Source organism: Aulonocara sp. 'chitande type north' Nkhata Bay, linkage group LG9 (assembly GCF_057382095.1).
Source record: "Aulonocara sp. 'chitande type north' Nkhata Bay isolate Kocher_YH1m ecotype deep benthic linkage group LG9, A_spYH_male_GT1.1, whole genome shotgun sequence".
Lineage (NCBI taxonomy): Eukaryota > Metazoa > Chordata > Actinopteri > Cichliformes > Cichlidae > Aulonocara > Aulonocara sp. 'chitande type north' Nkhata Bay.
Genome location: NC_141352.1, coordinates 10,345,862 through 10,370,926, shown reverse-complemented (window position 1 = coordinate 10,370,926; position 25,065 = coordinate 10,345,862). Strand labels below are relative to the sequence as shown.

General features: G+C 43.4%; 2 protein-coding genes and 5 non-coding genes across 7 annotated transcripts; 1 reads left to right on the top strand and 6 right to left on the bottom strand.

Annotated features, from left to right (window-relative positions):
• Positions 1–859: 859 nt before the first annotated feature.
• On the top strand, positions 860–8,317 carry cldn11b (claudin 11b). Its single transcript, XM_086305739.1, has 3 exons — positions 860–1,512; positions 3,371–3,535; positions 6,364–8,317. Exons 1-3 carry the CDS (start codon positions 1,287–1,289, stop codon positions 6,621–6,623), a joined length of 651 nt encoding a protein of 216 aa, XP_086161865.1. The 5' UTR covers positions 860–1,286; the 3' UTR covers positions 6,624–8,317.
• A 100-nt stretch (positions 8,318–8,417) lies between these two features.
• On the bottom strand, positions 8,418–16,651 carry slc7a14b (solute carrier family 7 member 14b). Its single transcript, XM_086305663.1, has 7 exons — positions 16,351–16,651; positions 16,031–16,267; positions 15,632–15,849; positions 14,697–14,843; positions 11,414–11,622; positions 10,577–11,340; positions 8,418–10,154 (listed from the first exon to the last, which is right to left on the bottom strand). Exons 1-7 carry the CDS (start codon positions 16,649–16,651, stop codon positions 9,763–9,765), a joined length of 2,268 nt encoding a protein of 755 aa, XP_086161789.1. The 3' UTR covers positions 8,418–9,762.
• trnaa-ugc (transfer RNA alanine (anticodon UGC)) lies at positions 13,192–13,263 on the bottom strand. The gene has a single exon. It is a non-coding gene; the product is annotated as a tRNA-Ala (tRNA).
• On the bottom strand, positions 14,143–14,214 carry trnaa-cgc (transfer RNA alanine (anticodon CGC)). The gene has a single exon. It is a non-coding gene; the product is annotated as a tRNA-Ala (tRNA).
• Positions 14,462–14,533, bottom strand: trnaa-cgc (transfer RNA alanine (anticodon CGC)). The gene has a single exon. It is a non-coding gene; the product is annotated as a tRNA-Ala (tRNA).
• A 1,482-nt stretch (positions 16,652–18,133) lies between the features above and the next one.
• On the bottom strand, positions 18,134–18,205 carry trnaa-cgc (transfer RNA alanine (anticodon CGC)). Its single transcript has one exon. It is a non-coding gene; the product is annotated as a tRNA-Ala (tRNA).
• A 3,253-nt stretch (positions 18,206–21,458) lies between these two features.
• On the bottom strand, positions 21,459–21,530 carry trnaa-ugc (transfer RNA alanine (anticodon UGC)). The gene has a single exon. It is a non-coding gene; the product is annotated as a tRNA-Ala (tRNA).
• Positions 21,531–25,065: the final 3,535 nt, after the last annotated feature.

Below are 25,065 nucleotides of genomic sequence, written 5' to 3'. Positions count from 1 at the left end.
TCTTTCTTCTTTTAACAGCTGATTCAACAGATTCTCTCAGAGTCTTTCTTTCTGTTCAATTTGTAATAACTTAAAGTAAAATAAAATAAATAACAATAGTAATAGAGATCAATCAAGTGCTGTATTATATTGGACAGAAAAACACACAGTGGAACCATCAGTCATGGATTGGCCTCCCCAGAGTCCAGACCTCAACATTACTGAAGGATGGTGGCGCCGCGTTGGCTGAGAACAGAACAAACACAGAAATCGTTTTCAGTCAGATGTTAAGGTTTTAAATGATTTTGAGGTTTGGAAACTTTAATATTTTATATATTTTATATATTTCATTCTTTACTGGGAAACCGTCCTGTCATCCAGGAAATGCAAACCCAGGCTGAAAATCACCTTCATCAAATGATTGGTTTAAAATGATAATAAAAAAGTTTTTTTTTCTAATATTTAGTTGTGAATCCTTATTTTTAATCAACTGGTGTGAATAACGACAACTTTTTTGTTTAGATTTGAAATATTAATATTAATATTTTTAATGTTTTTAATAAAGCACCTGAGAACTTCCATATACTTTAAGCTGTACTTTAAGACGTCTTATTCACTGAACATTTCTGCTGATGTCCCAAACTGAGTGGACCTGAGCAGATTTCGGCAGAAGTGCTGCTGATGGGATGGCGGGACCACCAGCAGAGGGCAACAGAGGTGCAGGTGAGTGACACATGAGGACAACTCTGGACTTTATGAGCTAAACTGATTTAGCTTCATCAGGAAGGCTTTAGGTGATGCTTGTTTTTCTGCCTGAGCCTGCCTTTCTCCCCGTATCTGGTTTAGGTTAGGATCTCACATGTGCTCCCATTGGCTTTGGAGAGGAGTACGGTTTCCACCACACCCTGTGATAAATCTTATTCTGGGCATTTTTCTCGTGGATCAGCTTCAGGCGCACTGACGGAACAGGACTGCTTTTAAATTTAGACTTTTAAGCTTTTTAAACGTTGTTTAAAGCTCCAACTCAGAGAAAAACTGTCTGCAGTTATTTCTGAATATATATCAGTTTTTGCTTTATTCCAGTGGTTTTTGTTTTCCGGTGTTTTTTGTTGCTTATTAGACAATAACACAGTCATTTATCCGCTTTTAAACTCTTTTTGAGTCTTTGGCCTATAAAATTTTTCATTTTTAAACTTTTTAAACTCCCGCAGACGTTAAAAAAAGAGGAAAGCTCTCAAGAAGCTGCCACGTTTCTGAATTTAAAAACAGGCTGAATTTCTTTATCTTTCTCTTTTGGGGCGCTCACCATGTCACAGATGCGCAGGCAACTCCTTGGCACCGCGGCCAGCGGAGTGGGCTGGGTGGGGGTGATCGTGGCCACGGCCACCAACGACTGGGTCCGGACCTGCGACTACACCAAGGCCACCTGCGTCCGCATGGACGAGCTGAGCTCCCGAGGCCTGTGGGCAGAGTGCGTCATCTCCCCGTCCCTTCACCACTGCGTGGGCCTCACCCAGATCCTCACACTGCCCGGTGAGATGCGCCAATAAATGCTCTAATACATGATGTGCGTGACGAGATCTTTCAAGTGTGTTTAGCTCACGTTTGCTGCGTGGGTCTGCGGGAGGCAGCGAGTGAGCAGAGTGGCTGCGTGTCAACAAAACAGTTTACGCTTTATATTTAGAGTTGAATTTATTACAGTTAAATATTAATGGTTATTTCACGTTATTAACATTAAGTTATCGACACATGTATTTAAACCGGCATTGTTGTTCACCAACAAAATATATTCGTAACGAGATTTTTTCTTTTTACAGTTTATTCACTATGTTTATCGAACAGTCTCGTTCATCAGAATACAAATAAAAAATGAACAAATACAGTTTTTCACAGCGTTTGTGAGAAACTTTGCTGTTTTTGTTTGAGCATCAGAACATTTAGGTACTTACTTACTTTATAGCAGAGTTTATTTAATGAGGAGAGACAGAATTTCCTTTTAAATTGTGAAGATGTTGTAAATAAGTCTTACCTTTTATAAGAACATCAGTCAAATATCATTTTAATATGAATTTAATTTTTTATATTTATATTTATTTTGAAGCTATAATCGATCATAAACTGCTTTGACACACCTCTACAGACCACTTTGATATACAGCAATCACACAATTTATGCTCGTACTCAATAACTTTTGTTGTGAAAGGAAGGATGGGAAGTGTAGAACAAACACTTGTGGAAACTATGGTAACTTATAAGCTTTATTTAAAGAAACAAATATAACTGGTTATTTAAACTCTTTAAATTAAACTGCTTTATGGTGTAAAACATTGTTCATCATATTTCAATAATGTTTACTCAGTCCTCTGTTTATAGGAGTATAGTTCTATTCTCGTGCTCAGTATTATAAATACTGACTATTAATTTCACACGTTTCATATCAAACTATAAACAACAATGTAAAAGCCAATTTTTCCACTTTTTGAGCTTTTAATTTGTTTACTACCAAACAAACCTTCTGCACGTTTACCAAACAGTGCATAACATAATTAAAGGAATTTATCAGCCTTTTGTTCACTACTCAAAAACATAGGACGACACTCGGCCGTCAGAATATAACACAGTCAGTTAAACTTCGGGGATTTTGATCTATGTTGTTAGGAAGCATAAAGCACTGGGCATCCATCTCACCCACTTAGTGCAAAAGTAAAGTGCAGCAGGTGGAGAGACAACAAACCCGAAATAGGAATGGTTTAGCAGGTGGTGGCCACAGACTATTTCTCCTCCTTGTCCCCGCTGACTGATTTTTATCTAGATGTGCACTTTGGGCCAGTCATCGTTTAGCCTGGATTAACAAAGAAAGCTGATACCAGTCATCTCTGACAGGTGGTTCCAGTTAACAGACCCAGCCAACACAGAGAAGCCTGCCAAAGGTTGAGCTTTCTTCTGGTGGTCTTTTGCACAGTTGTTGAGATTTCTGTAGATCTTAACAGCTTGACAGAAAAATGACTGGGCTTCTTTGCGTGCTTTAAGCAGCCTCTTCAGTTCTAAACCAGAAGCCTGAGAGTCCCAGGTGTTTAAAACCTAGTGGGGTTTGTCTCTCATGAGCTTTTGGAGAAATCATTAACACCAATGTTTTATTACGTTGGATTTATTCTCTGTGTGTTCAGTGAAGACATGAAGAGTGACGTCAGACTGTGTTTGACTGTAACTCAGAGCAAGATTAGACATTACTTTCTGAGTAAAGTAATCTGGCTTTTTCTTGCATCTTTTTCTTGTCTTCAGTGCATGCAACACGTGTGCACATTCCTAATGTGAGCAGCGCCTTGTTGAGTGCCAGAGGTGAGCTGTGCTGAGAACGTTAAACCAAACAGATGCTCTCTCTGCCTCTCAGCCTACGTCCAGACAGCTCGTGCTCTGATGATCTGCGCCTGTTTGCTGGGTCTCCCCGCCACGCTCCTGATCCTCATGTCCATGGCCTGCGTGCGGCTGCAGAACGACACCTCAGCTGTGAAGAAGCGCCGCGCCCGAGTGGGAGGCGTCCTCTTCATCTTTATGGGTGAGGAGGCCGCGCACACACACACACACACACACACACACACACACACACACACACACACACACACACACACGCACACACAGTTGTGTTTATATCAGTTTGATTATAACTACTACTTTACTAACACTTACCAAAAACACTAGTTGAGTTTAATGTTTTAGCTTTTGTCAGTGAAGTAAAGAGAAATTTCACTTACACTGACTTTCAGTGTTTGCAGTTTATTAGTCCAAAAGATCTTTTCCTCGTCACTTTTCCTTGACATCATGAAGGAACGTGTGGAGGAGATTCAGGGAAAAGACTGTCAGAGAATCTGATTACTTAAAGGAGTGGCTGATGACTGAAAAATGCAAATCTCAGACACTTTGTTTCATGTGTTCTGACCATTTTGTTTTATAAAAGCTGGATAGATGAGAACCAAAATCCAGAATAAGGAGGTAGTAAAGGACCCAATGAAGGTGCTCTCTTTGGTATTCAAAGAATTCAACCAGCTCTTATTAATGAAATGTTGCTTTAATAGCAGTGCCATTGATAAATCTGAGGAATGAGTTTGATTTGACAGACTGCAGATTTGATTTGTTATGTTTTTGATTTCAGATAAGAGTGTAGAGGTCAGCACACTGTGAGTACACAGTACTGAGTGTGCAGTTTGTTGAGGACATGTGTTACATATTTTGTAGTTTTAATTTTAGAGGGATGTACAGTGGGGCAAAAAAGTATTTAGTCAGCCACCGATTGTGCAAGTTCCCCCACCTAAAATGATGACAGAGGTCAGTAATTTGCACCAGAGGTACACTTCAACTGTGAGAGACAGAATGTGAAAAAAAAAATCCATGAATTCACATGGTAGGATTTGTAAAGAATTCATTCGTAAATCAGGGTGGAAAATAAGTATTTGGTCAATAACAAAAATACAACTCAATACTTTGTAACATAACCTTTGTTGGCAATAACAGAGGTCAAACGTTTACTATAGGTCTTTACCAGGTTTGCACACACAGTAGCTGGTATTTTGGCCCATTCCTCCATGCAGATCTTCTCGAGAGCAGTGATGTTTTGGGGCTGTCGCCGAGCAACACGGACTTTCAACTCCCGCCACAGATTTTCTATGGGGTTGAGGTCTGGAGACTGGCTAGGCCACTCCAGGACTTTCAAATGCTTCTTACGGAGCCACTCCTTTGTTGCCCGGGCGGTGTGTTTTGGATCATTGTCATGTTGGAAGACCCAGCCTCGTTTCATCTTCAAAGTTCTCACTGATGGAAGGAGGTTTTGGCTCAAAATCTCACGATACATGGCCCCATTCATTCTGTCCTTAACACGGATCAGTCGTCCTGTCCCCTTGGCAGAAAAACAGCCCCATAGCATGATGTTTCCACCCCCATGCTTCACAGTAGGTATGGTGTTCTTGGGATGCAACTCAGTATTCTTCTTCCTCCAAACACGACGAGTTGAGTTTATACCAAAAAGTTCTACTTTGGTTTCATCTGACCACATGACATTCTCCCAATCCTCTGCTGTATCATCCATGTGCTCTCTGGCAAACTTCAGACGGGCCTGGACATGCACTGGCTTCAGCAGCGGAACACGTCTGGCACTGCGGGATTTGATTCCCTGCTGTTGTAGTGTGTTACTGATGGTGACCTTTGTTACTTTGGTCCCAGCTCTCTGCAGGTCATTCACCAGGTCCCCCCGTGTGGTTCTGGGATCTTTGCTCACCGTTCTCATGATCATTTTGACCCCACGGGATGAGATCTTGCGTGGAGCCCCAGATCGAGGGAGATTATCAGTGGTCTTGTATGTCTTCCATTTTCTGATGATTGCTCCCACAGTTGATTTTTTCACACCAAGCTGCTTGCCTATTGTAGATTCACTCTTCCCAGTCTGGTGCAGGTCTACAATACTTTTCCTGGTGTCCTTCGAAAGCTCTTTGGTCTTGGCCATGGCGGAGTTTGGAGTCTGACTGTTTGAGGCTGTGGACAGGTGTCTTTTATACAGATGATGAGTTCAAACAGGTGCCATTCATACAGGTAACGAGTGGGGGACAGAAAAGCTTCTTACAGAAGACGTTACAGGTCTGTGAGAGCCAGAGATTTTCCTTGTTTGAGGTGACCAAATACTTATTTTCCACCCTAATTTACGAATAAATTCTTTACAAATCCTACCATGTGAATTCATGGATTTCTTTTTCACATTCTGTCTCTCACAGTTGAAGTGTACCTCTGGTGCAAATTACTGACCTCTGTCATCATTTTAAGTGGGGGAACTTGCACAATCGGTGGCTGACTAAATACTTTTTTGCCCCACTGTATTTGTGTGCTCAAATAACCTTTTTGGGACAGTTTCAGAGGACAGATTTGATTTCTGAGGGCAGTTTCTCGTTTTAAGAGACTTTCTCTTACTGCAGTGAACTTCGTGTGGCTGTAGCTCAGGACGTAGCGCTGGTCACCTACTGATCGGGAGGTCGGAGGTTCAATCCCTGCCTCCTCCAGTCTGCATGGCAAGTATCCTTGGGCAAGATACTAACCCTAAGTTACTCTCCGACGCATCTGTCGCAGTATGAATTTGGTTAGACAGCATTCAGTTTAGAGTGGGTGAATGTGGCATGTTGTATAGAGCGCTGGTCTTCCCCGAGTCATTCCCAGCTGTTGCAGGAAGGAGGATGATGGGTCAGGATCTGTCAGGCTGTTTTGCTTCCTGTGAGATAAGACAGGTAGTTCCTGTCCACAAACTCAGGGATGACAGCCAGACAGATGGAGGCACCGAGCACAAAATTATAACCTCTTCTTTTCCCTGTTTTTCACCTTTTGTGTTTAAATATGTCTGAAACCCAGCTGTGTGCAGCATCATATCTACCGTCTGGTTCCCCATCGGCACTAATAAAGAGGAAGATCTGATGTCATTCGGCTTCTCTCTGTACTCCGGCTGGGTCGGCTCCGCCCTCTGCCTCCTAGGTGGCATCATCATCTTGTGCTGCCAGGGCATCGACCCCGGGACCCCGAGTAGGGACGACAGCTTCTACTACTCTGGGAACAGGGGGACGGCCACGCTCCTCGACCCCCCCGCCAACCACGCCAAGAGCGCCCGGGTGTGAAGGAACCAGGCGCTCTATTTTTAACCAAGTTTTCTTTGAGTTTAAAGTCATATTCACCATCGATGAGACATGCCATTATCTGTTTACTGCTTCAAGACTAAAATCCACCATGAAAATGAATGTTAGCAGGAAATGGAGGGATTAATAATAAGCTCACATTCAGAAAATCTTTTGGCCTCAATCTAGGGAAGTCTGGAGAATCTGTGTATGTCCCAAAAATATCTCAGAATAGCAACAAAAAAAAAGACAAAGTTTTATTATACTGAATGAAAAAACAAGAACGGGATAGAAAGCCAGGAAGACGAGCAAAACAAGTAGCATCAAAACACAACAATGTAAGACAAACACTCAGGGCAGACCCACACTGAGGACTAACTGGAGACTGAGAAAAGCTGGTAAACACGACACAGGTTAAAGCAATCAAGACATATTCAAAAGGTGGGAAAGTAAAACTCAAACCAAGGCACAAAGTACAAAAGGAAATAAAAAAACTCTCACTGAATGATACAAAGTAACACGATGGAAGAAAGAACAATCAGTCAAAACAGGAATACACAAATCCAATTTACACAAAACAATCTCAACTTCAAACTCTGGCATTACAGGAAAAAACTAAACAAACTCAAATATACTGTTTCTAAACCAATCACATGACCAGCCCCCGAGGTCATGACTGTGATTGGTCTGTCAGTAGAATTAACCACACGAACATGGTTCGGACGTCCAGTTCAGGGACTCCCATGAGCCGAGGTGAAGCCTAGCAGAAAGCTTGCAGCTGTTTGTAATTTCATTTGCTGTACATGTATAAATACATATTTCACATCTTCAGCTACTCAGTCAGGAAGGACAGTCCCCCTGTTTGACCGGCTGTGACCATCTAAGTTAATCGTTGTCAGCGGCTCTTTGTTTTCACATTATAAATAGCAAACTGTTGTTTTCATGGTCGCTTTAGTGTTTATGATACTTTTAAATTGCAGCTCATATTTAATCCCCCACAGTCGGCTGTCACTTTTTTTATCATTTCTTTTTACTTTTATGTTAACAGCATAATCAAAATAAATCATCTGCATACCCACATGGTTAAATTCTTGTCTGTGTTTAGAAAAAAGGCTTTAAAATCTCTTGGGCTCTCTGAAAACACCCATACACATTTAAATTAAGATTCATGCTTTCTTAAATTTATGTTTTACTGAATATTATTTCTGTATGTTTTCCATTTGATATGAATCCATTTCAAATACGATTTTTTGTTTGTCTTCTTCTACAGTAGGTATCAGATCATCAGAGTTGAGCCTCTTCTGGCTAAAATGAGCCAAAGCTAGCACAGATTAACCGCAAACTACGTACATCAGAGCACGACAGGCTTTGTCTCGTCACTAGTGCTGTGTGATACTGTAAAGTTTGGTATTGATCCGATACCAAGTAAATACAGAGCCAGTACTGATACTTTTGACCTATAAAGGCAGCTTATGTGGGGCAGAGAGGTTTATATGACTCACTGTTAATTTGCAAATTCTGAACACATTTCAATGACCACTTAACACTATGGATATTTGGATTGATCCACTCACCTCTACTTATCCTAGCCTTTGGCTGATGCTAGGAACACAATAATTACCGCAGTTGCCATTGACGGCTCACACAGCTCCTTTAAATTTGGAATGATAACACTTCAGCGTCTTCTATCTGTGAGAGAAGCCGCAATAAAACCCCGATTAGACAAACTGCTGCTTCAAATTCTCTTTATTTCTGCACTTTCCACAACAGACACTGAATAACACCATTCACCCCAAAACAATTAAAGAGCGTAAACAAAGAACTCAAACAAAACCAGAGGAAAAGCTAAACCAGCGTGTGCTGTTCACTGTCTCTGAACAGACTTGTGTGAACGGCTATGGGAAGCAGAAAAGAAGACAACGAAGACCTGAATGTGCAAAAGGAAGCAGTGATACTGAGTCTGCAAAGAACCACGTGCAAGTGGCCTGAGTGACCTTTAGGCACAAAAAGTATAAACATTTAATATGAGCTTGGTTCAGAGCAAATGCTGTATGGTAATTAGTCCAAATTCTTTGGGACTAATTGAGACATGATGATGTACTAACTGGTGGCTATCTACAAAGCTATGGTTAGGTTAATATAAACACATCAGCACTGGGAAGATGGACAATAAGGGTTAAACTGTTCTCAGTAAAAGTTCATGTTGGCCTGATTGGCAGAGAAAATGCCTTCATACAGCTCGAAGAAGATGCTAAAAAAAGACCAAACTTCAGTTAAGAGAACATCTAAGATGATCCATCATCACACGAGGTTAGTCATTAACATGTTTGGGTATGGTTGGGATTAGTCACTATGGAAAGGTCCTGATCTTAAGGTCATAAGCCTTTTGGTGTCTAAAACGTTAGCCTGAAGACATGCAGCACATGAGTAGTGCTAATAAAAATGCTTTATATAGTATCGGTGCTTGTGCCTGTTAAAAATAACAGGAAATTAACTTTAAAAAGATAAGCATCTCACTCAAGCATGCTCAGTTCGTCTTGATTTAAACAACAGATGGGCGTCTACACAGTCTGGATTCTTTTGAACCTCGGCTGAGCACTACTTTAGTAGCTTGCCATCACCAGTGTGTGAATGGGTGGATGACTGGATGTGTAAAGCGCTTTGGGGTCCTTAGGGACTAGTAAAGCACTATATAAATACAGGCCATTTACCATTTTATTTATTTAAAGAATAGAAAAAGAATAAAGTAAGATTAAGGCAGGTTTGTTTTGTAACAACACTTCTTCTCACACAAGTCCAACTTGTTTCATTAACGGTTGCTGTCACTGTCAGGTTGTCAGAGGCAGGTGGGTGTTTGTGTACATTCGTGCTCATACAGGTAGATCTTCAAAGGCAGCTGGACTTCTTTTAAGTTCTCAAACACATTTCACTTCTCGTCCAAAAGGTTGCAGAAGCTGGAGTAAAGAAGTCCAGTTGCTTTCGACCCAAACAGGTTAGACTGTTTTGAAGCTTCTGCATCTGCTGTTGGCTTCTCTCAGTGCCCTCCTTCCTCTGCTGATATCTGATCCCAGTTTTCATAAAAGCTTCCACAAACATTAAAATATTGCCTCATACGTACGTTTTATTCACTCTTTCATATTACTCAGTTCTCCTCTTCATCATTAAACCCATAATTGGTCCTTCCCTTGGACCTACTGCCTGTCTCCATATACTGGCCTCCTGCTCCAGACTGGTATCCACACTGGTCCCCATTATCTTCATACTGGCTCTGCTCCTGCTCTCCGCTCTCTTGGTCCTCGTATTGGATCTCGTGTTGATTTCCCTGCTGGTAGTGGTATCCTCTCTCCTCGGGTGCAGACCACCCCTGATACGGTCTCTCGTCCTGCTCCTGGGTGTAAAGGTCGTCACCGGGGGAGACGGTGTCATCCAAGTGGTCGTCATAGCGCTGGTAGGAACTGGCATGTGCCTGCTGCTCCCGAGCATTCAGCTCCAGCGTGCTGTGCCACACTCCATAACAAATGTAGATCAACAGACCTGAGGATGGATATGCAGTAGAGGGTGGGTCAGTAGGTACAGAGATCAGTTTGTGTAGGATTGTCAACCTTTATGAATTCCATATGAAGAGAATTACAAAGCTCTTACAAAATCCTGGATACCTCACATGTAAAGCATTTTCTCTCTCCTTTGTCGGGCTTATTGCATCTTAAAAACGTTTGTACCAAGCATCAGAGCAACCAAAGTACCCAACCAGCGAATCAAAAAGCTAGCCAACCAAGCAACCAGATAACAAAACGACTGCTTTATCACCTATCTGACCGAGCAGGCAACTGCAGAACTGGTGTTTTCTCCTTTTAATATATAACTCGATATTTAAATAAACTGATTGTCATTGAATTACTGATTAATGCTCCATTTCAAATCTACAACACTCTATTATCAAGATTGTTTCAGCTCACCTATGAGGCACCAGATGGTGAACCTTGCCCAGGTGAGTGGAGACAGTTTAAGCATGAGGTAACTGTTGACCAATATGGCTGCTGCAGGGACAAAGGGGACACATGGTGCCATGTAGGGCAGGCTCCTGGTGCTCTCTGGTTGCTGTATGATCATAATCAAAAGCTTTGCTAATGACCCTGCCATCATTGTTGCCATCAGTCCAGAAATCACTGCCCCAGCACCTGTGCCCTGCTCAACCCCAAATATGATGGTAGACCAGAGGAGGAAGGACATGAAGAAGAGGGAGAGAGTGCATCTGGTCACTATGCGGCCGGTGGCTGGGGTTGGTCGAACTGACGCATCAGGCATTCCCAAACGCAGCCGCAGGGTGTAGTAATGACCTCCCAGAAGCCTTTTCAGCAGTGAGGGGTGGCCTGTATGAAAATCAGAGTCATCTCCCTCCCCCTCCATCCTGCCGGTGTGGTAAGAAGATGACCCGTCATTCTCGCTCAAGATCTGATCGTCTTTGGCATCTTCGTGCTTCAGGCCGTCCATGTCCTGAACTTCAGACTCAAACTGATGTGTGTCGGTCTGTTCGTCAGGCTGATAGCGAAGTAGCAGCACGCACACGCTGACCAGAGTGTAAGCCAGCAGGGTGCCAATGGACATCATCTCAATCAGGTCCCTGAGGCTCACCAGCAGAGCGAGGACGGCCGCCAGGCTCCCCGACACCACACACGCCACCGTGGGAGTGTGTGTGAGTGCAGTCACGTGAGACAGAAACCTTAAAACACAGACACAGAAACATTTCTTATTAAAACTCCTTAAGCTGGCTGTGTTTTCATGTACCTCCTCACCTGAACAGCAGTCCGTCCCGTGCCATAGCATAGATGACCCTGGGCATCGGAAACAGGGAGCCAAGCAGAGAGACGGTGAGTCCAGCTATAGAGCCCACAGCCACAGTGTACTTCCCCCACATGAAGCCATGCACAGCAAACATCTCCATGAGAGGAGCCGAGACATCGATCAGGTTATAGGGAACCATGAGAGTTAGGATCACACTCACCTGTGAAATAAAAAAATGCAGAGGTGTGAGAGACTCTATTATCATATATCTATTATTACAATCACCGTTTTATCAGGAATGAACACTTAGATAAAGGTGATTAAGAGGTCACATGTGATGCAGATATTCTTACAGTATATCTTTCAACTGGCTGATACTGTCTTACATCAGGAGATGTGGCTGTTAGAGTCACTGCACCAACGCTCTCAACAGTGTCTGTGACATTTGGAACATTTGCAATCGAATCATTTCACAAATACAAACTCGTGGAAATACACATGCCACGGGGTCAGATCTCTGAGTCTTGTCATTGCACTCTTATTGTAAATACCAGCAGTACTTTTTTTACAATTTGCATAATGACTGAAACCCATGACCTCCCAGCCCATTGTTCCTTCGGTGGGCTGGTCACTTGGATGAGTGACAAAACGTTTGTCCCACTGAAAACATTACGTCCAGATGAACAGAGTCATCTTTCGGAGATTTACTTACCTGGATGATTGAGAACGCATCAATACGTTGAAGTTCAGAAGCTTGATGGTATAAAAGCGGTCATGGTGGGGATTGAACCCAGGACATCACAAATGCAAAGCTTGCGCTCTACCACTGAGCTACATCCCCTTAAGTGTGTGTTTCCTAAGTGTTGCTACATGACACTATCAGTGTAGGTCATAGGTCAGTCATCTAGATCATTTTAGTATAAGGAGCTGGGGGGAAAATAAAACCACTGTACTTCATGAAGTTTTGTAAAGATGCGTCACTTCTCATCCAAGAAGCTTTCTCAGTTCTAAAACAAAATGGTGAAGAGTCCTGGGTATTTAAACCCTAGTGAGATTGTCCCTTAAGGAGGTCGTTGACCCACTATTAATCATGTGCCTCATCACATGAGCCAAGGTGTGGAAAAGGCGTGGGTCATCATCAGAGGTTTAGGGTGAAACCACTTTTTCAAGGACTTAGGCTACGTCCACACTAGCCCGGATAGATTTGAAAACGGCGTTTTCGTCTGAAAGCGCTCCGCGTCCACACTATCGTTTTCAGTCGTTTTCACAGAGATGTGCGTCCACATTGAAACGGATGAAAACGCTCACGTTCCAGTACTGCGCACACATGAAACGCAAGAACATTCGGCCTGCCTCATTTCTGTGTGCCGTGTATTTACTTTCCAGCTCTTTGAAACGTCGCGGCAGAATGTCGAGGAAAAGCACACGATGCGCTTTCAAACAAAAACGCATTAGTGTGGACGTAGCCTTAATCAGATTCTCCACTCAACTTTTCACTAAGAACAACCTCACCCCTGAAACATTGCCTCACCGTATCATGTCACCGACTGAGGCCACCCAAAACATAATTTCTACATCCAAAAGATAGAAGTCACTCTTTTGAGGATGTCAGTGGTTATTTGAAGGTTTTGTGGTGATTTGGAATCTTTATGTGGTCGTCTTGATGCATGCGATGTATAGACTGACCTATGATCAACCTTCTGGGATGATGAGGAAAATCCCAAAAGGCTGGTTCTTTTCATTAACCGAATCAATGTAAGCTTGATGGCCTGGACATCGAGAAAAACTCTGGAGATGCTGGGGATTGAACCCAGGACCTCATACATGCAAAGCATGCGCTCTACCACTGAGCTACATCCCCCTGTGGATGTGTTGCTAACAATTTTATAGCCCATCAGAAGCTCTGGTCTGGTAGGTTTTCGGTGGTTATCTAATGCACATCTGAGTCTCTTTGTGGCCACTTGTGTCTCTGCGTTTTGTTTTGTTCTTTGAGTCTCTTTGTTGTCATAAGTCGCTTGTAGTCATATTAAGTGTATTTTTGACCATTTTATCTCGTGGACATTTTGAATGTCTGAATCAAGGAGGGGTTCTTAGGACACTTTTTTCACCATCTTACAATGCTGTGACTGAGCCATTCCCCAGCTCTCTCTGGATGGTACTCATGGCCATTCATCAGTGGTCATGATAATTTGCATTTTAATGTTAATGAAACTGACCTCAGGCCCCATTGTTAGTCAGTGGTGCTAGTTTTGGTCATTATGCAGATATGCTGTTTATAAGTTGGGGAAATCTGCAGTCAGCAGAGACTGAAGAAGTCACTTGGATGTTTCTCCCGCTGAAAACTCAACGTCCAGATGAACAGAATACACTTTCTGGATTTCTTTACCTGGATTTTTGCGCATGCATCAAGATCATTTTCTAAGTATATTGGGGTTTTTTTTTAGTTACCTTATATTTCCTAACCACCGAAACATTTGGGACTTATTTATTTACTGATGTTTGACTGTCTTATAGTTCTGATATGCATCTTGTAGTGATTTTGAGCCTCTTTGTGGCCACTTACGTCTCTGTGTTTTGAGTCTTATTTTGTTGTCCTAATCTCTTCTACCTATATTAAGTGTATTTGTGATCCTTAGAGCTCACCTCACAAAAGCAAATTATAGACTGACCTTAATGAAATGAAAAACTTCCCTATGCATGTGCAAGACGTGAGAGCTCAAAAGCTTGATGGCATAAAATCTGGAGATGCTGGGGATTGAACCCAGGACCTCGTACATGCGAAGCACACGCTCTACCACTGAGCTACATCCCCTTGTTGGGAAAACAGACTTCATCTGTTTCACACATTTTTATGCCTCATCAGAAGGTTTTGGTTTGTAGTAATTTAAGGGCCCTCTGTGATTTAGTATTTATTTGTATCTTAGTTATCCTAATAGTTTTTTGATGATGAAGCACCCAAAGATTCAGGACTTCTCACACATTTGGTGCCATAAAGCCTTGACACATGTCTGCTGTAGTCAAGTCCAGAAGCTTGATTGCCTAGAGACAGAGGTAAAAACTGGAGATGCTGGGGATTGAACCCAGGACCTCATACATGCGAAGCACACGCTCTACCACTGAGCTACATCCCCATCAGAGCCTCTCCAAGCACATATGTGCTGCATTACACTGTGTAGTTTTCTCACAACTGACATCAGGCTTGAACATATCAGGACTAAAAAGGCAGAAGAAATAATCTGATGGGGAAATTAATTTGGCTGAGTTAAAAACAAACATGCTGGACTCTGTACAGACCGACACATAGGCAGTGAGGCAGGTGACCAGCGAGACAGTGATGGCGTAAGGGATGGAGGTGTTGGGGTTTTTGGCCTCCTCTCCTGTCGTTGCAATGATGTCGAAGCCAATGAAGGCGTAAAAACAGGTCGCTGCACCTTGCATCACCTGAACAGAAAGAACGGGTTACTAACAGATCTCACAGTTTACATCTTAAAAAAGTGCACCTATTCTGCTTTTGTTTGGTCTCTGTAATATAAAGATTATGCTGTTCTAATGCTAGATTCCCATGTTAAACATGGATAATTGTTTAAAATAATGAAGTCAATGCATTCACAAAAAATTCTAGTCAGTTCAGGCTTCTGACGGTTTTTTTTCCTTTCTTTTATCTTTCTGATGTTATAGCGTCTGTGGGTTAGCTTTTTGGGAAGTGCATGTCCCCTTTACAACTGATCAAAATGTAAAGTCTTGAACTGCTCGTTTGTTTGCTTTGATGCTTTTGCTTTTCTGACTAGGTGATCTCTAAACCCAAACTTTAGATCTGAGCAGTTTAAAAATGCCTCAGACCTCAGATCAACAGATATTTGCTCAGTGGGTAAAGCTAACGCTAAGCTAACTCATGCAAGATGACTTTAAGCCTTTGTAATTGCACAAAAGTTGACTCTTTAACTTTCACTTTTCAATCTATTTATAAAATTCAATTTAAATTTGCCTGAATTCACAACACAGTCATCTCAAGATGCTTTATATAGGAAAGAATATTTGACAGGGAATCCCAGCAATCATACAGTTTCCTGTGACCAAGCAATTGGTGACACTGGGGAGAAAGAACTCCATTTTGACAGGTACAGAAGCACATTCAGAGAAAGGCACCCATCTTCCAAAAAAGAATGTAACCTCTTGATTGGAAGCTGGAAATTAGTTGATAGAGCCCCTTTAGCAAAACAGTTTCTCACCCCCGACCAGCCATACGGGAGGAACTTGCCACCCTCCCAGTTGCTGCTAGAGATGAAGAAGAGTCCGGCGATAATCATGAAGACCCAGACCACCAGGTTGACCACATTCAGGACATTGTTGAAGCCCACAGTGTTACGCACTCCAAGAGCGATTACAGCAGTGACCACCAGGGCAATGAACAAAGCCAGAACGTCAAGATACGTGTCCTCGCCTTTACCTGAGACAGAAGGACAAAGAGTTTAAGCATCAGGTATTAACTATTGTTTTTATTATTCAACATAACATAAATGAGCTTAGAGGTAAATCTTCTTTGACATAACTGTTTATCCTCTCTAACAGATAAGTAAATAAACTGTAAATGGTAAACAAATCACAAAAGCAGTTTTGGAGGCACTGACCGAGGCCTCTGACCGTGCCCAGGTGTGTTATCATGAAGTCACTGATGCTGTGATTGGCCAGCGAGTCGAACATGTTGCTGAGAGCTGAAGCCCCTGCCGCTGTGCCGATCAGGTACTCCAGGATCAGGTTCCAGCCAATGAAGAACGCCACAAATTCTCCAACAGTCACATAACTGTAGGTGTACGCCGAACCGGTCGTTTTGGGGACCCGCACACCGAACTCTGCGTAGCACACACCTTCACGCAAAAGACACACATGTGGCCAGATTGTTCTAAATCTTTTGTTTGGTTGGTTAGAATGCTTAAAGACTTTTGCTTACCTGACAGTATGGATGCCACCGCTGCAATTATGAAGGACAGAATGACCCCAGGCCCAGCCATCGCGTTAGCAACCAGCCCCGCAACGACATACATCCCTGTGCCAACACAGCTTCCCACACCGAGGGAGACCAGGTCCACAGTGGTGAGGACTTTGGCCAGCCCGACCGCCGACCCCTCCGCGAGCTCGGTGAGGTCGTCTGAGCTGTGGGCCATGGAGCCCACAGGTTTGGTCCTCAGCAAGCGAGAGTACATGTTGTACCAGGCATCCCCCAGTGATACCCGACCCAGCCACGCCGCCATCGCTAACCCTGGTTAATACCTGTTAATGTTGGTGAGTTGTGCACTCCTTCCAGCTTCCTCCTGTCACTGTCTCATACTTTCACATCATCATCAGTCTCCATGAAACAGAAGTCTAAAGAGGGTGCAGAAACTCTGTGAAAAGAAAAGGAACAGACTGCAGCACTTCATGGATTACAGTGGAGGGTTTGATAGATAACATGACTGGATCTCTTGATTGTGTTCATTTCAGTTTTCTTTGAGGCTCTTTACGATCATTTAAGTCTGTTGACAGCAGTTTGAATCTTTTTTGATTCTTTGAGTCATTTTTTAGTCTATCTGTGGTCATTTGACGAAGCAAAAGATTGCTTGTTTGATTCTACCCCCTGTAGGGTAACATAAGGAAGGGCATCTGCATATAAACTCTGCCAAAACAAAGACACAGAGTTAGCCACTACAGTGCCCTGTTATGACAAGGGGGTAGACGAAAGTAGTTTAAACAAGTCTCTGTGCAGTGATTCTGAGTGCATTTCTGGTCATTTGTTTGTTTTTGTGATTGCGTGGAGTCTCTTTGTGGTTAGGAAGTTCCTCGGATGGTATTTGTTGTTGTTGTTTCGAATCTCTTAGCAGTTACTTTAAATCTCTTACTTTGAGTATCATAGTAGTCACTTAGTGTCTAATCATTTCTGTATTCAAGCTTTCCAAAAGAAACGTTCACAGCCATCTGAAACTTTGAAGCCTCTGGTCCTGCTGGTGTGTTTTAAAATCGTTCCATGCTAATGAAGCTGGGATACCATCAGCAGTTCTCCTCACTCACTAGAGCGAGACTCCCTCTCTGAAACTTTAATGATGTCCAAGGAGGATCCTGTTTCATGATGGAAAGGTTCGGACGTGGAGTCTAAAACTTAATCACGCACAGGCGAACTTCTACACCTACACGTCCAAAGCTCTCATCTGTTTTAGAGCTTCATACTCAAACATACAAGTTCAGTCAACACCTAAACTGAAATCAGCCCTACAAAAACAGCCTAGGTTCAAAAGAGCAAAGAGACAGTCTGAGGCTTAAAAACTGATAAAAACACAAATCACGCAGTCTGAACGTGCACACCAGAGCACACAGGCAACACACTCACTTGCTGTTCAGTTTCCCTCCTGAGGCAGATTCCTCCGTCCAACGCAGAGCTGGTGGATATGTGACGAGAGGAGATGGCCGTGTTTAATCATTCAGAGCTGAAACCATGTGACCATTTTGATAAAATATTCAACATCTGAGGCTGAGCATGGGCGTGTGCATGTAGCTGTCATTGGTCACTCAAAGAAGGGACGAAAGAGGTGCTGTGAGAGTGTGTTTGAGTTGAGCTGATGTTTGTTTCTGTTAGTGTGCAGGGCTGGGAACTCAACAGGTGTGTGTGTGTGTGGAAAAGCATCTGTTTTCAAAGCTTGCAGGAGCAAACTGATGGCAGCTTTACAAAGGTTCAATATATTGGAATTTGATGGTATAAAACCTGGAGATGCTGGGGATCGAACCCAGGACATCATACATGCGAAGCACGCGCTCTACCACTGAGCTACATCCCCTTTACACAGCTGGGGTATTTGTTTAGTATTGATATCTCTGAACTTTGATCAAGAAAAATCAAGAAGCTCCAGAAGCTTGATGGAAAAAACTTGGTCAGGCAACCAAGTTCAAGGCAACTCTCAGCAGCTTTGGGGGGGAAAGTAACTGGACTTCATGAAGTTTTGTAAAGATGTTTCACTTCTTAAGAGGCTTTTTCAGTCTTAAAACAATTTGGTAAAGAGTCCTGGTGAGGGTTGTTCCTGAAGGAGGTCGTTGACCCACAATTAATCATGTGCATTATCGCAGGAGCCAAGGTGTGGAAACAGGAGTTGGTCATCACCAAAGGTTATGAGTGAAATCACTCTGAGACCTAACCTCAACCTGTCGTGCGAGGCCGTGTGTGAGGTTGCCGAACAAATGTCTTGCTGACATCAGGAGTCTCTTTGTAATTGTCACATGTATGTTGTTGACATTTATGTGACGGACATTTTGACTGCGTGGTTATTTGTACAGTGTAGATATCTTTGAAAGTGTCTCTCAGCACACAAACGCAATTTGCTAATAGTAACCAAACTTCATGAATCACCTGACAAACGCACAGCGTAGACGTGATGGTCCTTGAGTCTTGTGGACATTTTTTGTCTTACTTTTCCTAATAGTTTCCTGAAAGCCAGAAAGATTTAGGACTTATCATGTTTAGTGCTATAAACCTTGTCACATGTCATTTTAACCTCAGGTCAAAACGTCGATCAACTTCAGAAGCATAAAACCTGGAGCTGCTGGCTGCTCTTCTTGGGTCTTGTGGACATTTTGTGTTGATTTATTGCCGTCTGAGTCTGTTAGACTTTTCTTGTGATTATAGTGCTATGCAGATTCTTTCCCCACATTTTTATAGACCATCAAAGGTTTTCGGCCTGGCGGGTTTCTGTGGTAATTTAAGGAGATGTGTTTTTTTTTGTTTTTGACCTCATGGTTGTTTGTTCAGTATGATCATCTCTGAACTTTGATCAACTCCTGATGGTATAAAACCTGGAGATGCTGGGGATTGAACCCAGGACCTCATACATGCGAAGCACGCGCTCTACCACTGAAGAATCGATAGAATAGAATAGAATAGAATAATCCTTTAATTGTCCCACAAGGGGAAATTTGGGTGTAACAGCAGCAAGAAAGACACATATACAAACAAACAGTACACAAGACACAGAACAGAAACACACAATTTTTACATATTTACATCAAGGACAATAGTTACCAAAAACAGAGTACTGTACCGTTACTAAAATTAAATACAGATAAGAGGCAAACCCAGGTTGTAGTGCGAATCAGTTGATAAAATAGTGCAGTTACAGCGCTGATGTAAACATCTATGTTTGTTGGGAGCAGTGTTGATTGTACAGTCTGACACTGCAGGGAGGAAGGACCTGCAGAAACACTCCTTCATGCATCGAGGATGCAGCAGTCTGTCACTGAAGCAGCTCTGCAGTTCAGCAACATTTACATGCATGGGCTGGGAGACTCTGTCCATCAGAGATGTTATTTTGGCCAGAGTCCTTCTGTCTCCACCACCTGCACTGGGTCCAGAGTGCATCCCAGAACAGAGCTGGCCTTCCTGATGAGTTTATCCAACCTCTTCCTCTCATCTGCCGATAAACTGCTGCTCCAACATACCTCACTGTAAAAAATGACAGATGCCACCACAGAGTCATAGAAGGTCTTTAGAAGCGCTCCCTGGACTCCAAATGACCTCAGCTGCCTCAGCAGGTAGCGTCTGCGCTGACCCTTCCTGTACAGAGCATCAGTGTTGTGGCTCCAGTCCAGTTTATTCAGGTGAACACCCAGGTACCTATAAGAGTCCACTATCTCAATGTCCACTCCCTGGATGTTCACCGCTGTTAGTGTGGTGGGTCTGCGTCTCTGGAAGTCCACCACCAACTCCTTGGTTTTTCCGGCACCAGTCCACAAAGTCCAGAGTCCACTGTCTGTACTCTGAGTCGTCTTCACCTGTGATGAAGCCGACTATGGCAGAGTCGTCAGAGAACTTCTGTAGGTGGCAGCGTGGGGAGTTGATGGAGAAGTCTGCAGTGTAGAGGGTGAAGAGGAACGGTGCTAGCACAGCAGACCAGCGACACAGCCCTGTGACCTCACAGGCATCCTAAGATGCCACACAGTTCATCTGCGCAGCATCTCAGGAGCCTGGAGCTGACGCCATCTGGACCTGCAGCCTTCTGCACCTTGATCTTGCGAAGCTCATTCCTCACTTGAAGTGCTGAGATGGAGAGAGGGGGTTTCGGGGGAGGGCGGTGTATGTTGGAGTCCACAGAAGCCGGGGGTGGGTGTGATGGCTGGGAGCTGGGTTGTGAAGTCCTGATATGAAAGACAGGCAGCGCCTGAAGATGAGGGAGATTGCAGCAGGGGGGACGATCCTGGGGGGAGGGGTGGGTGGTTGATCAAACCTATTAAAATATTTATTGAGGTCATTCACCCACCCCAAGTCTCCTGCAGCCTGGTGCAGAGGTTTCCCACACAGTGGAACGGAAACAGTTCCTCAGGGCCTCTTCAGTCTCTGCCGACCATTTCCTCACTGTGCGTTTAACAACTGGTTCTCTGTGTACCAGAGGTTTATACACAGGCTGGAGACGAACCAGGTTGTGATCTGAGCCCCCCAGGGGAGGGAGAGGTGATGAGCTGCCTCCTTGGTGTTAGCATACAATAAGTCCAATGTTTTATTGTCTCTGGTGTGGCAGGTGACATACTGGGTGAAGGTGGGGAGACTGGAGGACAGGGAGATGTGATTAAAGATCAGGAAAAGGGCCTGAGGGTGCTGTGTTTGGAGTCTGCTGGTTACAGAGTCCCGGACCCAACGCTGCTGCAGCGCTAGCAGCCTGTGAGATTTCAGTTTCAGAATACTTTATTGATGGAAATTATGTAGGAATTCAGGAGGTTTAGTAACATGCTCCTCTGAACATTTACTTGGACAAAAGCAACTGTTGGAAGTGGGATTTGAACCCACACCTCCAGGGGAGACGGCAGCCTAAACTCAGCACCTTAGACCGCTCGGCCATCCTGACTATTTGCTTCAACTATAGCTTATCTATGATAACATGCATCATAAATGATGCATTTTGGTGTGTGCGTTCTGCAGTATTGTGCTTTAAAACCAGGGTATACCTTTTGTAACCTGTAGTTGTTTCACGTGACATTTTGACCTCAGTTTTATTTGTTTTGTGTGGATGTCTTTGAGTAAGTGCAGAAGCTCGATGGTATAAAACCTGGAGATGCTGGGGATCGAACCCAGGACCTCATACATGCAAAGCATGTGCTCTACCACTGAGCTACATCCCCACTGCGAGTCAGTGTGAGTCTGTGTGGTCTGTTTGGTGCTGCAGTACACTAACACCAGGCTTAAAACTTACCAGGACTTCTTAAACTGAAATGTAACTTTGAGAACATGTATCAGAACCCGGAGGTGGTTTTCAAACTGCTGCATCTGCTGAAGAAATAATCTGTTTGGAAACCCTGTACAGACTGACACACAGGCACTGAGGAAAGGGACCGAAGAAGCAGTCAGGGATTCCCCCTCCCACCAGGAGCAGCACCCAGCTGGCCCTCTGAAATAAAACCATCAGTCTACACTCTGTCTGTGCAGCTGTATATATGTGCTGTTGCTCGTCACCTGATCCACAGAGTCCGATTACAGCGTTACCTGCATACACAGTTGCATGATGGTATAAAGCAGCCGAAACAGGACACTCCACCACTGTCGGCACAGGACAGTCTGTGGGAAACACGGCTGAGCTCAGAGATGTTCACAACTTCAGGAGCGAAACTGAGCCCAATCAAGAGACTCGCTCAGTTAAAAACAAACAAAATTTTATGCATAATTTTAATGCTTTATTTATCAAGAACATAGGCTCAAGTCTCAATTTCAGGATTTACTGACAAGCTGCCAACCACTGAACCGACATTTATCAGCGTTTTCATTTTCTGCTGCTCCCCGTACTATTTTGAGGCAAATATTTGAGTTATTGCCAGTGTCAATTACTAGTTTCTATGCAGATTCAAATTTACTGTAAACGGTTTTTCCAGAGAACTGTTTCTGTAATAAACACCCATCGTATAAATGTGAGATGACACCAGCCGCTGACTGCAGAGCAGATGAGGTGGATTCCTGAGGTTCACGCTTTATATGCAACAGATGAGCAGATGGGAGTGAATCCAGACACGCTGCCAGAGAAAGCAGCAGCAAAATAAAACATCCTTTTCTGTTTACGGGAATAAAGCAGTTATCCCAGGCGCTTCTTACAGGAGCACAGAGCTGACCCGAGGGGATGGACTCTGCTGGCACGTCCCCCTGAAGCCAGAGTGCAAATTTATTCACTGCTGCTCAAGGTGAAAGAAAACAATAGTGCCTGATTAGGACAACTACAGCTCCCGTGAGGCTTTGTTTCAGTGTAATTTACTTTTTTGCCCTTGTTTTACTGAGACTTTATGAGAAGATATCGGAATTGAAAAAGAGTCTAAACATCTCTCTATTGTAACTTTTTCATAATCCTGGAGGCATTTTTACTGACCTTTGCAGCTCCTTTCTGCTTCTGCTGCAGTTCCTCTAGTGTCCACTTGAGCCTCCAAAACGCTTCACTCCTCATAGACTCCCGTGTTAATGTTGTTTCAAGAGTTTCAGACTTTCCTTTTTGGTAAAGCTTATATTTGTTATGGCTGTCGTTCTTTTTGAATCTTCATGCAGTACGGTACCTTAAATATGTATGTTACTGTTTTTAAAAATCTTGTTCTGTCTCTTTCATCGCTCTTGGCTTTTGTTTCGTAGTTAGTTTGTACACTATATTACCAAAATCGCTCGTCTGCTATCACATGCATGTGAACCTGAGGGACATCCTGACTTAATCTATAGGGTGCAATTGGATTTTGACCCAGTCTTTGCAGCCATAACAGCCTCAACTCTTCTGGAAAGACTTTTCAGGGGTGTGTTTATGGCAATTTTTGACCTTCCTTCCAGAAGTGCATTTGTGAGGCCAAGCGCAGGTGTTGGATGAGTAGGCCTGGGTCAGAGGCTTCTAATTCATCCCAAAGGTGTTCTGTCAGGTTAAGGTCAGGAGTCTGTGCAGGCCTGTCAAGTTCTTCCACACTAAACTCGCTTATCTTTGTCTTTGTGGACCTTCCTTTGTTCACTGATGCACATTCATGTATGAAGAGTTGGCAGCATGAAATGATCTAAAATGTCTTGGTTGGGCTAAAGGTTGAGGCCATCTCATGAATATAACCTCACCCTGCACCAAACTTTACAGTTAGCACAGTGTAGTCAGACATGTACCATTCTTCCTGGCACCCACCAAACGCAGACTCACCCATCAGATTGAGACAGAGATCAGACAGAGAAGTGTGATTCATCCTCTAAGAGAACAAGTGTCCACTGTAGAAAGTTGGTGACCTCTGTTTACCACGTGCCTGAGCGTCCACCGACCCCGCTCTGTGATTTTTACATGGCCTACTGGTTCACGGCTGAGCTGCTGTCGTTCCCAATCATTTCCACTTGACGATAACACCACTGACACACGACTGTGGAATATTTAGTAGTGAGGAATCTTTAAGACTGGACTTGTTGCACAGGTTGCATCCTATCACGGTACCACGCTGGAATTCCCTGAGCTCCTGAGAGCGACACACAAATGTTTGTGGAAACAATCTGCATGCTGATGCTTGATTTCAGTGACTTGCATGGCTGAGTGAATACTTTGGGTAATATAGGGCATCATTTCTTAAAGCAATTTTACATCTTTTGGTGCATCTTCAGTTCTTTTTGTGTCAAGTTTTATGTCTCGTTTTGCAGGCGTTTGTGTCTCTGAGAATTTGTGCGACACTTTTTTGCGCTCAAGCAATATCATTAAGCTGTATCCCATTATATCACACTGATGCTGCTCATAAACTAAACATGCCAGTGCACCACCTGGTGGTTGCTTGGCCACCTCCTATACACCAGCCTGTCCTGTTTTTCCAGCTGCTCCCTCCAGGGGTGCACAGAGCGGGTCATCTGCCCAGATCTCAACCTATCGCTGTCACACCAACACTCTCGACTGCATCCATGAACTTCCTGTGGTTTCCATCTTTGTCCAAAATATTCATGATCCGTCCTCTACACGTCCAAACCAGCTGAGTCTCCCCTTTCTTTGTTTTTAATACAGCTTTCCAAATTTGACAATCTTATATTCATTCAGAGGATGATGGTTTATAATCCTTACAGAGGTGCCTGCTACATCTGACGTCACCTGTATTTATCATTGTGAGGGAAGCCAAGCCTGCGACGGTGTGAGGACAGCAGAGCAGGAACTGAAAACTGAGCCCATCTCTGGATGAATGAAAACAGCAGTGCATCACTTCCTGTACCTACATGCAGGCTGTGCTTTAAGGACCCCGAAACTAGGAGTATATGAACAGTGCAGCCCTGCTGTGTGTTTACTCTGCTGATGCATGAAGTAGAACTAGCTACACCTGGAAGATTATTACAGTTAACCAGTTTGTCACTTTAACAGCAGTTAACTGGAATAACAGACTAAACTGGTTCTGTGTAAATACTGGAAATGTCTTTGGCTTCTCATTTTATTTGCTTCTGTTTTCTGATCCTAATAAAATGTTATTTTATTCATATTTTCACTTCTTTACTCCTTTGACAACTGATAATAGAGTACACATTACATAATGTATGCTGACATGTTTTCTGCTTCTTCCTCACCAATTTTAAAATTTCTCACATTTTTTTGGGAATGTTTGATAAAATCTACTCGCTCCATAAAACTGATAAACATGATTTCATACACCAGCTAAGCAGGACGCTGCAGGACTGACTTTGTCAGACAAAAACACG